General features: G+C 37.8%; 1 protein-coding gene across 1 annotated transcript; it reads right to left on the bottom strand.

Moving 5' to 3' along the window:
• Positions 1 to 2,576: 2,576 nt before the first annotated feature.
• Positions 2,577 to 12,550, bottom strand: LOC142490760 (keratin, type II cytoskeletal cochleal-like). The gene is made up of 7 exons (XM_075593178.1): positions 12,155 to 12,550; positions 10,576 to 10,784; positions 10,423 to 10,483; positions 8,716 to 8,811; positions 8,176 to 8,340; positions 7,317 to 7,442; positions 2,577 to 2,801 (listed from the first exon to the last, which is right to left on the bottom strand). Exons 1-7 carry the CDS (start codon positions 12,509 to 12,511, stop codon positions 2,577 to 2,579), a joined length of 1,239 nt encoding a protein of 412 aa, XP_075449293.1. The 5' UTR covers positions 12,512 to 12,550.
• Between the last annotated feature and the right edge of the window lie 1,879 nt (positions 12,551 to 14,429).

Genomic DNA, 14,429 nt, shown 5'->3' with positions numbered 1-14,429 from the left:
TTGTTTGCCCTAGAATTGCACAATTGTTGCAATAATACGGTATATATGCCTGTTATAATTTTCAGAAACCTGCTTGTGTTAGGGCAAATTCATTGAAATAACTTCTATCAGATACTACCTGTATATGCAAGGATTTTGAAAACAGGATTATTTGCCAGAAGAGATGTGGTTAGATGTTTTTGTATATTAATTGGCAGGCAACTCAGTCATCAAAATCACCTTGTTTTGGGATTAAGCTACGTAATAGTAATCATTAAAACAGTTTAATATTACAAATGAAGTTATTGGAATTGCAGAAATTCCATTTATCATCTTTAATATATAGTTTATTATATTTGTTATCCAAATATACATATATATGTTTTCAGTGTGTACTCATACCATTTTGTAAACCTAGGAATAAACAATTATTCAGTGTTTAATAAGGCACAGCTCTAATGCATAGAGACATCAAACAATGATACTATATAGCAAAATGAGTTAATATTGCCAATTTGTGTGATATTTAGCGAACAAGTCATCGATTTGTTAATGCTTTTAATTTTTTACCTCATGCCTTAAAAATATTGGAACTGACCATCAAAATGAGCAAACAACACAAATGTACTCATTTTGATGCTAGTCATCAAATTCTGATATTGTGTGGTATATGGCTAACACGAAATAGTACTGTACTGCTAATTTTTATCACGTGTCTCAGGTCTACGTTGCATACGGTATGTCCTTTATACACATAACGTAGATAGACATTATAAAGATAACGTAAACAAACCTAGAACTGATGATAACATTTTTAACATGACATACACTAGATATTAACCACTTAGTAGCCCAAGTGGCCAGATAATCATTGGTTCCTATGACTAGCGGACCGCTATGGGCGATGAAGGAGTTAATATTTCCAAACTTTACACTAAGTACCCCCTTAGCTACCTAAGAGACTAGTGAGGCATTGCATGTCACGTTATTCTCGGCTGGTGACTACATTAACATTTGTATTTGCTGTACACTTAATATGTAATCACATTGACCCAGATCTACTAAGCTAGGTAACTTTTTCTCTCTCTATGTTTGTGGCAATATTGCTTGGATTGTTTGTTAAATCAACTACAAAGCAAATACAAATGTGGTTTTGCTCTGAATCATTTACTCGTTGTTTAGGAACTTTTCCTGTATGTCAGTAGTCTGAATATATTTTCCTTTACATACTGTCGAGTCAAATATACTACTTTACCCCATTCAAAGTATTATGACTCTCCCGGCAAGTCGGGACCACATGATCGCTCCTCAGCAATCACAGGGTTGCGACATCACAATGGTCATGTGCACGGAAAAGCATTGTCCTCCTCTTCCGTTTATATTGTGTTCACCGCTCGAAAATTAGCAAAGAAGTGATGACATTCGCTGAATGTCACAAGGGCCACCTGGGTGTCGGTTCTTTTGACTTTAATTAATGTCATTAGGGTATTAAAGCTATTAATAGAGAATATGTTGCCAAATAATGTATAACGTCATCCAAATAATATGAAGTTATAAAGTTTGTAAACCATATTTGACTCCCAATTGATTCAGAAGTTGTTGCCTGCATACTGACACAACCACAACAACCAAATGTGCCATCACTCCTCTCTGTAATAAAAAGAAGCTTGGTGAGAGAGTTAGTGAGTATGTCTGCATTACATTAGTTGTAAAGTTGTACCGCTTAGATTGTAAGCTCTGTGGGGCAGGGACTCATTTTCCTATTGTCTAATTTTACGTTGAAGAGCTCATTCGTATTATATCATGTGTATTATGGCTGTAAATCGCTATGTACATGAATGGCGCTATATAAATAACTACATACAAACAGTACATTTCTAAACCAGAAACTATTGCGTATTTGTATTATTTTACAGTGGAACCTTAAGTATTCGGCTTTAATAAAAAAAATCATATACAGTATATATTTTAGTAAATATCTAACTAATGTTGTGGCCAGCAGTGCATTGGCTGTAAAGTGATGAATTATCAGCATTGTTGATTTCTTCACTAGCTTATTGTTCACAAAGCTATGTTTTCTTCTGATACCACATCCGCTACTTTACATAATTCTTATGGTGATGTCCACATCCAGCACCAGTAGGATGGCTAACCACAGCTGAAAATGAGAAAGTTACATGTTTATAGCCAATAGCAACATTTTTAATACAACATATAAATTGAAATAAATATTTAGCTACTTACAGATTTTAACAGAGCCACCATCTCCAGCAAGCCTAAAACAAATATGCAGTAATATTTAGTATTGGTTAAAATACAGTACTTAATACTTGTTAGTTAATGTATGGCTTGGTTTATTGTTGAATGTACATTTGCTGGACAGTTTTAAAAATCATCACTTCCCCTTGTGATAAAATGTCTGTTAATCTTACAATAGCTGCGTGCATTTAACAGACTCTTAAATATTTTCTGTACATACAGTAGAGTAAGTTTCAATAACAGGCTCTCTACATGTCAAAAACTAGTGTTTCTTAGAATATCAAATAGTATAGGAAATAGTGGATAGAAAGACTATCCATGTATTCTGTATTCTGTATTCACCTGCACTCCTCTCCCTCCAGCAGTTTCCTGTAGGTGGCGATCTCAATATCCAGAGCCAGCTTCACATTCATCAGCTCCTGGTACTCACGGAGCTGGCGAGCCATGTCCTGCTTAGCTTTCTGCAGAGCTTCCTCCAGCTCAGTCAGTTTACACTTGGCATCTCTGACAGCCCTTTCTCCACGACCCTCAGAATCACTTATAGCAGATTGAAGTCTAGCACGCTGGAAAAATACAGAGGAAGACCAGTAAGGATTTTTACTCCCATTTTGCTCTACAGAAGTACCTAAGGGTGTTGAAGCATCTATTTACATTTTTTCAAAAAATGTATGTCAAATATATTATGTTTTAGGTTGTTGCCACACAACACTATACTACAGTTAGGTCCGGAAATAATTGGACACTTATTCAAGTTTTGTTATTTCGGATGTGTACCAAAATAAATTCAAGTTACAGTTAAATAATGAATATGTGCTTAAAGTGCAGTCTGTCAGCTTTAATTTTAGGGTATTCACATCCAAATTGGAGGAAGAGTTTAGGAATTACATCTCTTTAATATGCAGCACCCTCTTTTTCAAGGGACCAAAAGTAATTGGACAATTGACTCAAAAGATGTTTCATGGAGAGGTGTGGGCTATTCCTTCGTTATTTCATCATCAATTAAGCAGGTAAAACGTCTGGAGTTGATTCCAGGTGTGGCATTCGTATTTGGAAGCTGTTGCTGTGAACCCACAACTTGCGGTCAAAGGAGCTCTCAATGTAAGTGAAACAGGGCATCCTCAGGATGCAAAAAAAAGAAAATCCATCAGAGAGATAGCAGGAACATTAGGAGTGGCCAAATCAACAGTTTGGTACATTCTGAGAAAAAAAAGAACGCACTGGTGAGCTCTGCAACACAAAAAGGCCTGGACGTCAACCGAAGACAACAGTGGTGGATGATCGTTGGATCCTTTCCATAGTAAAGAAAAACCCCTTCAAAACATCCAGCCAAGTAAAGAACACTCTCCAGGAGGTAGGCATATCATTATCCAAGTCTACCATAAAGAGAAGACTTCACGAGAGCAAATACAGAGGGTTCACCACAAGGTGCAAACCATTCATAAGCCTCAAGAATAGACAGGCCAGATTAGACTTTGCCAAACAATATCTAAAAAGCCAGCCCAGTTCTGGAACAGCATTCTTTGGACAGATGAAACTAAGATCAACCTGTACCAGAATGATGGGAAGAAAAAAGTATGGAAATTGCTTGGAACGGATCATGATCCGAAGCATACCGCATCATCTGTAAAACACGGTGGAGGCAGTGTGATGGCATGGGCATGCATGGCTTACAATGACACTGGGTCACTAGTGTTTATTGATGATGTGAAAGAAGACAGAAGCAGCCGGATGAATTCTGAAGTGTATTGTCTGCTCAGATTCAGCCAAATTCAGCAAAGTTGATTGGACGACGCTTCACTTTACAGATGGACAATGACCCAAAGCCTACTGCGAAAGCAACCCAGGAGTTTTTTAAGGCAATGAAGTGGAATATTCTGCAATGGCCGAGTCAATCACCTGATCTCAACCCGATCGAGCATGCATTTCACTTGCTGAAGACAAAACTTAAGGCAGAAAGACCCACGAACAAACAACAACTGAAGACAGCTGAAGATAAGGCCTGGCAAAGCATCACAAAGGAGGAAACCCAGCATTTGGTGATGTCCATGCGTTCCAGACTGTAACGTACGTGCTTGCCACAAACTGGTACCGGACCGCGGGGCTGAGGTGGGGATGTATAAGCACCGACCTTAAGCCACGGAGTCAGGTCCGGAGTGCGGATTCCGTAATCAGACATAACCAGGTCAGGATTGGAGAAAGTAGGGTTAACGTTATCCAGGCAGGGGTGAAGGCAGGCGGCACAGGAGCGGTGGTCGAGGAAACAAGCCGAGGTCATCAACAGGAAATCTTGGGTGAAGGTACTTCAGGGATAGGAACAGGAACTGCAGAATCCAGTGCTACAGCACAGAACGGCACCCCCTAGCCGGGTACAGCCGAGAGTGGTGGAGACCACTGGGAACAGGAACTGCAGAATCCAGTGCTACAGCACAGAACGGCACCCCCTAGCCGGGTACAGCCGAGAGTGGTGGAGACCACTGGGAACAGGAACTGCAGAATCCAGTGCTTCAGCAAAATACAGCACCCCCTAGCCGGGTACAGCCGAGAGTGGTGGAGACCACTGGGAACAGGAACTGCCAACAGGAAGGCCACAGGAACGAGGGGTGCAGACGCCACAGGAAACACTGGGGACACCAGTGTAGCCGCTTCAGCGTGGCGGCGAAGTCTGCCAGGAACAAGGGAAGCAGCGCCGAAGCTGCTAAGCAAGAAAGCCTTGTGAAGCAGGGGACTGGGAGCAGGATACCAGGCACAAGGAGGCCTAGCAGGCCAAACAGGAAGTCTGTGACAAGAACAGTCACTTGAAACTTGCATTGCAAAGTCTATGTCCAGCCACTTCCTGAGGGCAGGGCAGGCACTAAATAGCACAGGAGGCCAATCAGGCCAGAGCTGCACAGGAGGCAGCAGGAGGCAGGTGATTGCAGAAGCAGGGAATAGTTTGTCTGGAACCTGCAAAGCTCTGGGTGGATGGGCTCCAGCCAAAGCCAGGAGTGGATTCCTGACAATATATAAAGGATCCTCAACAAAGTATTAAAAATGAACCTTTTATTTATGATTGTGTTAATTTGTCCAATTACATTTGAGCCCCTGAAATAAGGGGACTGTGTATGAATATGGTTGCAATTCCTAAATGTTTCATACGATATTTTTGTTCAACCCCTTGAATTAAAGCTGAAAGTCTGCACTTCTATTGCATCTCGGTTGTTTCATTTCAAATCCATTATGGTGGCGTACAGAGCCAAAATTATGAAAATTGTGTCAGTGTCCAATTATTTCCGGACCTAACTGTATATGCAATTCATACATTTTACTAACCATTCTCATAGAGGTAATGTCAGTTTTTTCATTTTTTTTTAATAGTGTAATTATGTGTCTGTTTATAATAAATTCAAATATTAAAGACTATAACGATGAAGCAAAAAATTTACAGTATCAGTGTAGCTGGATTTAACTCAATTTTATTGCTGAATCCATATTTTAACTTTTTTACCAAAAAAAAAAAAAAAAAGAAGGGTTAGACCTACAGTAATCTAGACATCCACTGCTCTCTAGCACAAAAATCCCACCGTTTTACAGGCCCATGGCTCCTTCCTAAGCTATACTGATACTGTACGTTTTTGCCTCTTTTTTATAGTCTTTAATATATATGAGTGCCGATCAAACCTTTGATTTTCCTGTATTAAAGAAAAATAGGGGAGCACTATCTACTTAAATATTAACTATGAAAGTGCTAGTGCAATATTTCTTAAAGTGCAATACATTTAAAAAATATATATTTTCTCTGAATTCAATCAAACACATTTCAACACTGGGGCTTCATCAGTAGACTCCTGATGAAGCCCCAGTGGTGAAACGCGTAGAGTTTAGGAGCCTGTACTGCAACATAGGAGGGAGGCAATCGGAGGTCCGCATACCAGTTCCAGCACCAACTAACCCACTTCTCGCGAGACGCGAGACTCGTGACATCAGAAGCAGGAAGTGAAAGCTGGGTTAGTGTGCTGGCATCCCTGGCGTTGTCCAGACCTAAGAGCAGAATGTGTGGGACCTAAGAGGAATTAACTGGTCTAAGACCTGCCGAGAGGAGACCCCCAAAGATTCCTGTACATTGAATGTAGGATTATTGCAAAATGTGAGAGTGATGTTTGTAATCTGCACAAATTGTATAAGTCCATCTGTTATATCTGCACTCTGGAATCTCTTCTCTCTTGATTGCCCTGGAAACCTTTGAAAAAGATTACTGTGGGACGTACTGTATGTGAAGAAGAATTCCAATCCTAACCCCTCCGGTTCTGTGCCATATGGTTATAAATTATAGTATCACAGACGTATCCCTTAATATTTATTTATTATACACTATAATTTGCACAGGATATTTTACATCAATTATAGAGTTTGTATACAGCAACACTTGCATGTGGTATTACTACATATACAGTATAATGTCTTATGCACTTTAAATGAACATTGCACCAGCACTTTGATTGAATCCATAGAAAATATATATTTTTTACATGTACTGCACTTTAAGAAATATTGCACTAGCATTTTGATAGAATTTATATTTAAGTAGATAACGCTCCCCTATTTTTATTTATTATCTATCAGAATCTAGAGGTCGTTGTTTTTTTGGGGGTCAGAGCTGTATATGAATTAATTTATTTTAAGTAGAAGCGCCGGGTTATATGTTCACTTATTGGTTTTGCTCTATTGTCTAAAACCTTCTGGTGGAGGCAATGGATCGGAGCACCAGTGCATAAGAAATTACAACTTTTTAAGAAAATACTAATGGTGAGTGCACACTCTTTTTTTTTTTGTATAATAAATTCAAAGAAAGGAGCACTAACAATGTTCCAATAATACCGCCACAGGTGCCCAGCATGTTAGTGTTTCCACATCCATAGTAGTTAATAGGTAAGTAAAAAACATGCACTCATATGGCCATGTGACTTTTATAAGTGCCAATTTTCTACTTACCAAATAGTATTAGGTGCAACATAACCATTGTGGCTAAGTGGTATTACACCTTTAGAAGGTAATTACTGAGTTAAGTAACACGTATATTTTTCTTTCTAAATCAGTTTTACCTGTGTTTTCACATTCTCTATCTCCCCCTTTAATCTTTTAATTATGCGGTTGAGCTCAGCAATCTCATTTCTGGTGCTCTGCAGATCATCCCCACGTCTCACTGAAGTGAAACGCAACTCCTCGTACTGTATAGAAAAAAAATGTTCAAGATAGTCTTAAATTGTCAATTATGTATACATTTAATTTAGATAGCTTTTAGTTTAATCCTGTGCGACTGTGCGCTATATTCTATATCCATCGAAGTGGCAGCTGCTGGCTAATACAGCTGATAACCATTCCAAGGAGGAGGGGTAGGTGTGTTGGGGAGGGGTGGGGGTTGGGGATGAGGAATAGGGTGGGGGAGTATTGAGGTTAGTTGGCTGGGGTGATGGGAAGTTTGCCCCTTGGAGCGTGAGAGGGTTATACCTCTATGGCATGCTATGGATAATTAGGTAGCCAGTTTAAGTATTAACCCCCTTGGTACCTTAGCCAACATGAAAGCATGCATAGTGCATGTCTTCATGGCCACTATGGGTACTTAGGGATTAATACCATAATGTTGAGGATATTTTTACATTGGGTTTCTATAAAGCGATGGCCATATAATGTAGATTACCAAAATTGGCTGCTTCAGAACCCTGCACTAATATGTTCTCAGAGTATAGAATACAGGATGAAGAGATAGTTTAGCAAAGCCAGACACTTTCAATAGAGATTTTGCATTTGGTCAAAATTACAATGAAAGTTAGCTTTGGGGCTGCTTTGGTATCTCTTCATCCTGTATAAAATTAGGAGAAAATGGCTTCGTCAGTTTATCACAACAAGCTTCTTCGGCATATATAGAATATCTCCCAAACTCCCCATGTCTGTAACACTCACCCTTGATTGGTACATGGCCTCTGCTTCAGCTCTGCTCCTGTTAGCAACGTCCTCGTATTGAGCTCTGACCTCAGCAATGATGTCGTCCAGATCCAGGTCTCGGGTGTTGTCCATGGAAACAAGGACTGATGTATCTGAGATCTGAGATTGAAGTTGAGATATTTCCTGAAAAGTAGAGAACCAAAATAAAAATTGTCAATGGCTGGTCTACAATATTAATATTTAAATGAATGTCTTCATATTCTTGTACTAAATCCATATCAATTGAAACTGATGGAAGGAAAGGTCTGCACAGAATAGTAGGGAAAGATTTTACTCTCTAACAATGTCTGGACAAAAAACCTCATTATCTATCTTTATATCAAAATGATATAACGAGGATATAACAGTGTCATCTTAGATTTTATCCTTTGTATAACCAAACTCACATATTTTTCTTCATTACATTAAACAAAGTTTATTTGGGGCAACATTAAAAACAAGCAAAAAATAATTTGGAACAGAAAGAACAATAAAGGAGATAATAATTTTGATTATTACCGCATCATGCACCATTTGCAGGAAGTTGATCTCATCAGTCAGGGAGTTCACCTTTGTTTGCAGTTCAGCTTTATTAATAAAAGCAGCATCAAAGTCCTACAGGGAAATTTAACACAAATTAGTTTCCACTCTCAGCTTCAAAAGATAAAGGTTAAAGGCAAAGATCGGGCATACAGTATATAAAGGGGAGTAAGACTAGGTACAGTGAAGTCCGGGGTTGATGCTGAAGAATTAATTTGGAAACGAAAAACAGTGTTATTGAAAACAGAAACCACATAAACCCCAGAGGCTACATAATACAGATCTGTGCTGAACGTTAAAAAAAAAAAATCCTACTAGCAAGGTTATAAAACAATATATTCTGAAATAAAATTAGTCTCTGGAGACAGCATAAATTCAAATAAATATCAACTTCATTTTATTGTTAAATAACATTGCTGTATTCAGTGTCACTTCTTGGGGACTGAGCAATACAAAGCAATACGTGTGTGCAGCTGTCACTAGATAATGATCCCGCATCACCAGATAATTACAGTTCTTATTACTTTTGATGACATAAGTTAAACAAACAGAACATATTTTATTTTCACTGAGCAATAACTTACAGTACAGCAGATGCTTTTTACCACCACGGTACAGGTACAGCCCATAAACTACAAACCATACAAGCAGAGGTAACTCCCCTATATTTATTACATAATATATTTTGTTACATATCAGTTAAATGCCAAACGATCTGTCTACAGATCCAAATGAATAATTTAAAGCTGTATTATTCATGTTAACAGTACAGTATAAAACCAGTAAAACCTTTAATGTGAGGGAGAAATGCAGCTCAGTGAAAGGGTGGCAAATCAATGATAATTGAGGCGCTTTGTTGTTCCCTGAATACATTTTATATTGTATTTTATTGTAGGTACTAATTACAAATAAAACACTATAAAAGTTCTTTTAAAGTGTCACAGATCTCTTTTCCAGATACTATATCCAAAATATATGTATATATTTACTCAATAATTAAATAAAACCCTAAGGCCTAGATATATCAACCTTTTGTTATTTTTATGGTGCAAGTAATCAACGTTGTACCACTAAAAATAACAATTTTTTTACTGCAGTCTTAAAAAATATCAGGACCAACATAAAAATGACTAAATACTTGCAAATGTAATAATGTCGATGCTAGTCATCAAGTCCCAATATTTATCACAAGCGCTGTAGTGCAAAAATATATTACATTTTTTTATCACTTACTCCAGGCTGGCGTTAGACATGTCTTGCCTACAGTATGTATAAGCTAAAACAACATGGAATAGGTGATAAAATAGAATATATAACACATTAAACTACATAGTAACCCCTTAGTAGTCCAAGTAGTCAGTTAGTCAGTGGTTTCCATGACTAGCTGACCACTACAGGGTATAAAAAGGGTAATAAACACATTCATCTACACTACCTAGCCCCCTTGGCTACCACAGTGGCTCGTAAAATATTGCATAGCAATGCTTTACTAACTGCTAAGGCAAACAAGGGGTTAATCTCTACCACCACCTCTAGTCTTTCCTGTGGCAATTCTACTTTTTCCCACTGCTCAAATAGTGCAATTTAGAATTTAAATTTTTCCTTAAATTGAGAGTAAAACATTTTTTTTCTAACTACTGTTTTTTTATTGCATTTACTTTTGAAAGTTGGGCTTATATAACTTACCCTTTTTAGAATAACAAATTCATTCTCTGCAGTTGTTCGACTGTTGATCTCCTCTTCATTTCTTTGGGAAAAGATTATAAATAAATGTGATTATTATCAAGTGTTTTTCAAATGAAATACTGTATTATTTCATTTAGTTCTTAAGGTACTTACTTTCTCCTGAGATCTTCTACAACATTCTCCATATTTTTACTTTCTGCCTCCAGACTAACTCTTTCACATGCTAGATTCTCCAGTTGTCTCCTGAGGTTGACGATAAAAGCCTCAAAGAGAGGTTCAATTTGACATCTAGTAGTGTTTTGATCCTGCAACAAAGCCCACTTGGTCTCAAGTATCTTATTCTGTTGCTCCAAAAATCGCACCTAAACAAAATCACACAAAAAATATTATTTTTCCATGATATATATAAAAAAAATTAAATAATAATATATATTACGTAAAAACAATAGTGTTGATAGAAAAGAAAGAGAGCATAGTTTAATGAAAATTGTTCAGGTATGAAGATTTATGTATGTATGCAAATAGCACATAAAACAGTAGAAAGTTTAGAAACCTTTAAACTTGTTTAATGTCATAATTTTCTTAAGTAATATTAAAATACAACTCCAGAAACTGTTCCTCTTTGGCAAGGTTGATGTTTAAGGAAAGGACAAAAGGAACCTGTTTTTAGCAACTGCTATTGTAATGAACAGTAAATTATTTAAGAATGTTCCACTTGACTATCTTAGTCATATGATGCTGATTTCCACTGAGCATCAATGACAATTAATCTGTATCTCGTACATAACAGCAACTTTAACCATACTTATTTGCATTTGCATATATTCTCATCTTGTATAATAAGACAAAAAAACTATCAAAAAGGAGATTAAAGATGAACCAATTACTAATTAAACTAAAGTACAATAATGTTTTATTCAATCACTTAAAATATATATGTTAAATCATTATGTAGGTAATAGATCCTAACCTATGCACAATGGTACTATGCCTGTCCCTAACCAATTCTTATAAGTCTGTCCCGTATACCCATCAACCTCCTCCTTTTATATATGAGAGATGCCTAAAAGTCCAAAAATAACAGATGCTACCAAGCAGTCTACATCTGCGTTGCCCCAAAGGCGGGCGCATGATGGGGTTCCCAAAGAGCTACTCCCCTCTGCACATAACCAGCCTGCTGAGGGTTAATCTCTGCATTTGCTTACTGCTGTGTTTCGTCAGCCCCACCCTCTCGAATGCTAATGCCCTGGATGACAAAAGGACTCTGAAATCACAGATGCATTCATTCAGAACCCCTTCAGTCTACATGTGCGTTAACCCAAAGGTGCACAGCCTTTGGTGCAGCCGAAGGGCAGTCAAAGGGTGTGAGCCATTTGCTGCCATTTGCTGATGTTGCTGGTGTTAAAATGCTGTACTTCAATCTGAAACTCTCCAACCCTATTATCCCCTGTACCCAATTTTCCAACTCTAACTGTCCATGAAATGTCTGTGAATTGACTGTATAACCCTGTCATTTAATGTATTTACCATGTATTGTTATAACTCTGTTCCCAGGACATACTTGAAAACGAGAGGTAACTCTCAATGTATTACTTCCTGGTAAGACATTTTATAAATAAACAAATAAAAGCAAAAACAACATATATTACTATTTGTACTACTCTATGTCCTTTTCTACTGTAGTGATTAATCACTGCAGGAATAGTATATAATAATATACATCTATTCTTACCTTGTCAATGAAAGAGGCAAATTTGTTGTTGAGACCCTTGATCTGATCCTTCTCATCCCTTCTCACCCTCTGAATGTTAGAGTCCATTTCCAAGTTGAGTGGGGCCAAGAGACTTTGGTTGATATTAACTGCTGTGATATTTCCAATACCAGAGCGCAATCCTCCTCCAAAACAATAACCAACTCCACCAATGCCATATCCAATGCCACCACCTCTATGTCCACTTTTCACTGGTGGATTAAAACACCCAACTGAAATATTGCTTTTTCTTCTGTGCGTGCTCATGTTCTTGGGGAAATGTGAGCTGAAACTCCTGGCGTAAGAGCCTGAGTTATTGCAAATGAATCTGTGAGACATGGTTACAAAAGGAAGTACTAAACCAGTCGGAAAATCAGCCCAAAGTAAATCTCTCTGAATTTGCAACTGAAATGTGACCCTTTTTATATTTATGAAGAAAAAAAATTAGCCTGTTATTCACTCTTATAAGCTTGGTTTGCTGGCATTATTGCATCTGAATCTCCTTGCTCTTAAAAAAGATGCAAAATTATTGAAGATGACAAGTATTTACTGCTGGTGGTTTTATTCTATTAAACAGTCTTTGAAAGCACCTTATTTACAGTACAGGTGTGAGACATAATACAAAAAAAGAAAAATAATCCTGGGCAGATTTGATTAGTTTACAGATCATAAGTCATAAAACAAATTGGGTAGGGTATTATTTTAAAGGTATCTTCCGTTTGACGTAAGCAGTTACTGTATGTAACTGCCTTGTACAACTTTTATTGTCAGTAGCTTATTTAGTGTATGTTATTATGCTATTTGATGTTAATCCCTTGGGATAAGAATTCTTGTTTACTAATGTATAATGCCGGCATGTAATGGTTGCTTGAGTTGTGAGACATCAGCTAATGACTGGAGGGCAAAAAAATGCAGTGAGACATTTATGACCAATGGATAAATACATTATGTGTAAATAAATTATGGTTACATAGTTACATCATGGAAGAGGTTGAAAAAAGACATTTGTCCATCAAGTTCAACCTATGCTTATTTAGACTACAGATACTTATCTTATATTTGTATTTACAGTATTTTGATGGAGAGGAAGGCAAACAAAAAACTCTAGTGAAACATCAACCAATCTCATAAGGGGAAATATAAATTCCTCCCTTACTCCAAATAATGAATCAACATCCTTCCCATGATAACTTTAATGGTATATCCCTGAATTCCATTCCTTTCTAAAAAGATGTCCAATTTCAGTTTTTAACTGCCCTTAGTGTACAGAGCCCTTTTCTTTGTTGCTGGTTGTGACAGGAGGGGGTAATCAGGCTCTCTAATAAAAGTCAAGCCTGTTTTGGTTACCCTGATCCATGTATAAGGGTCCCAGAAAGTCAGCTCTTGGACCCAGTAACATTGTATCACTGTGGTATCCTGTATGTATTAAAGATATTTGTTGTGTTTTTCCCTTTCCGGGCATGCAATCAAGCAGGGATTGCTAGGGCATGAGTTTCAGGGGGGGGGGGTTCCGGAGGAACCGTTGACAGAATGTGCCTAGGAGGTTGGGGTCCAGAGTTACAAGTTCCCCAATAAATGTACCTGGGAATCATGCCTGATTCTCGGATACATGTAGGCACATTGACCCTTCAATACCTCCCCTTGAAAACGCAAGCGCGACACACCACTAGGGTAGACAGACACACAGATTCCCAACAAGCTCTGAGAAACCCCAAACATTACCACATCATATATACAGTCATGTGAAAAGGAAAGTACACCCTCTTTGAATTCCATAGTTTTACATATCAGGACATAATTACAACAATGTGCCTTAGCAGGTCTTAAAATTATGTAAATACAACCTCAGATGAACAACAACACATGACATATTACACCGTGTCATGATTTATTTAACAAAAATAAAGCCAAAATGGAGAAGCTGTGTGTGAAAAACTAAGTACACCTTATGATTCAATAGCTTGTAGAACCACCTTTAGCAGCAATAACTTGAAGTAATCGTTTTCTGTATGACTTTATCAGTCTCTCACATCGTTGTGGAGGATTTTTGGCCCACTCTTTACAATGTTGCTTCAGTTCATTGAGGTTTGTGGGCATTTGTTTATGCACAGCTCTCTTACGGTCCAGCCACAGCATTTCAATCGGGTTGAGTTCAGGACTTTGACTGGGCCATGGAAACACCTTGATTCTTTTCGTTTTCAGCCATTCTGTTGTGGATTTGCTGTTGTGCTTGGGATCAATGTCCTGTTGCATGACC

The sequence above is a fragment of the Ascaphus truei genome, chromosome 3, assembly GCF_040206685.1.
Source record: "Ascaphus truei isolate aAscTru1 chromosome 3, aAscTru1.hap1, whole genome shotgun sequence".
NCBI lineage: Eukaryota > Metazoa > Chordata > Amphibia > Anura > Ascaphidae > Ascaphus > Ascaphus truei.
Note: the sequence above shows the minus strand (reverse complement) of the source record. Positions and strands in the feature narration are given on the sequence as shown.

Coding starts and splice junctions, on each gene's coding strand:
- LOC142490760 (XM_075593178.1), bottom strand. CDS start 12,511: ATGTCTCACAGATTCATTTGCAATAACTCAGGCTCTTACGCCAGGAGT. Junction 8,341..8,715: donor TGCAAATGGTGCATGATGCG/GTAATAATCAAA, acceptor TCTACTTTTCAG/GAAATATCTCAACTTCAATC. Junction 7,443..8,175: donor AGGCCATGTACCAATCAAGG/GTGAGTGTTACA, acceptor TTTTCTATACAG/TACGAGGAGTTGCGTTTCAC.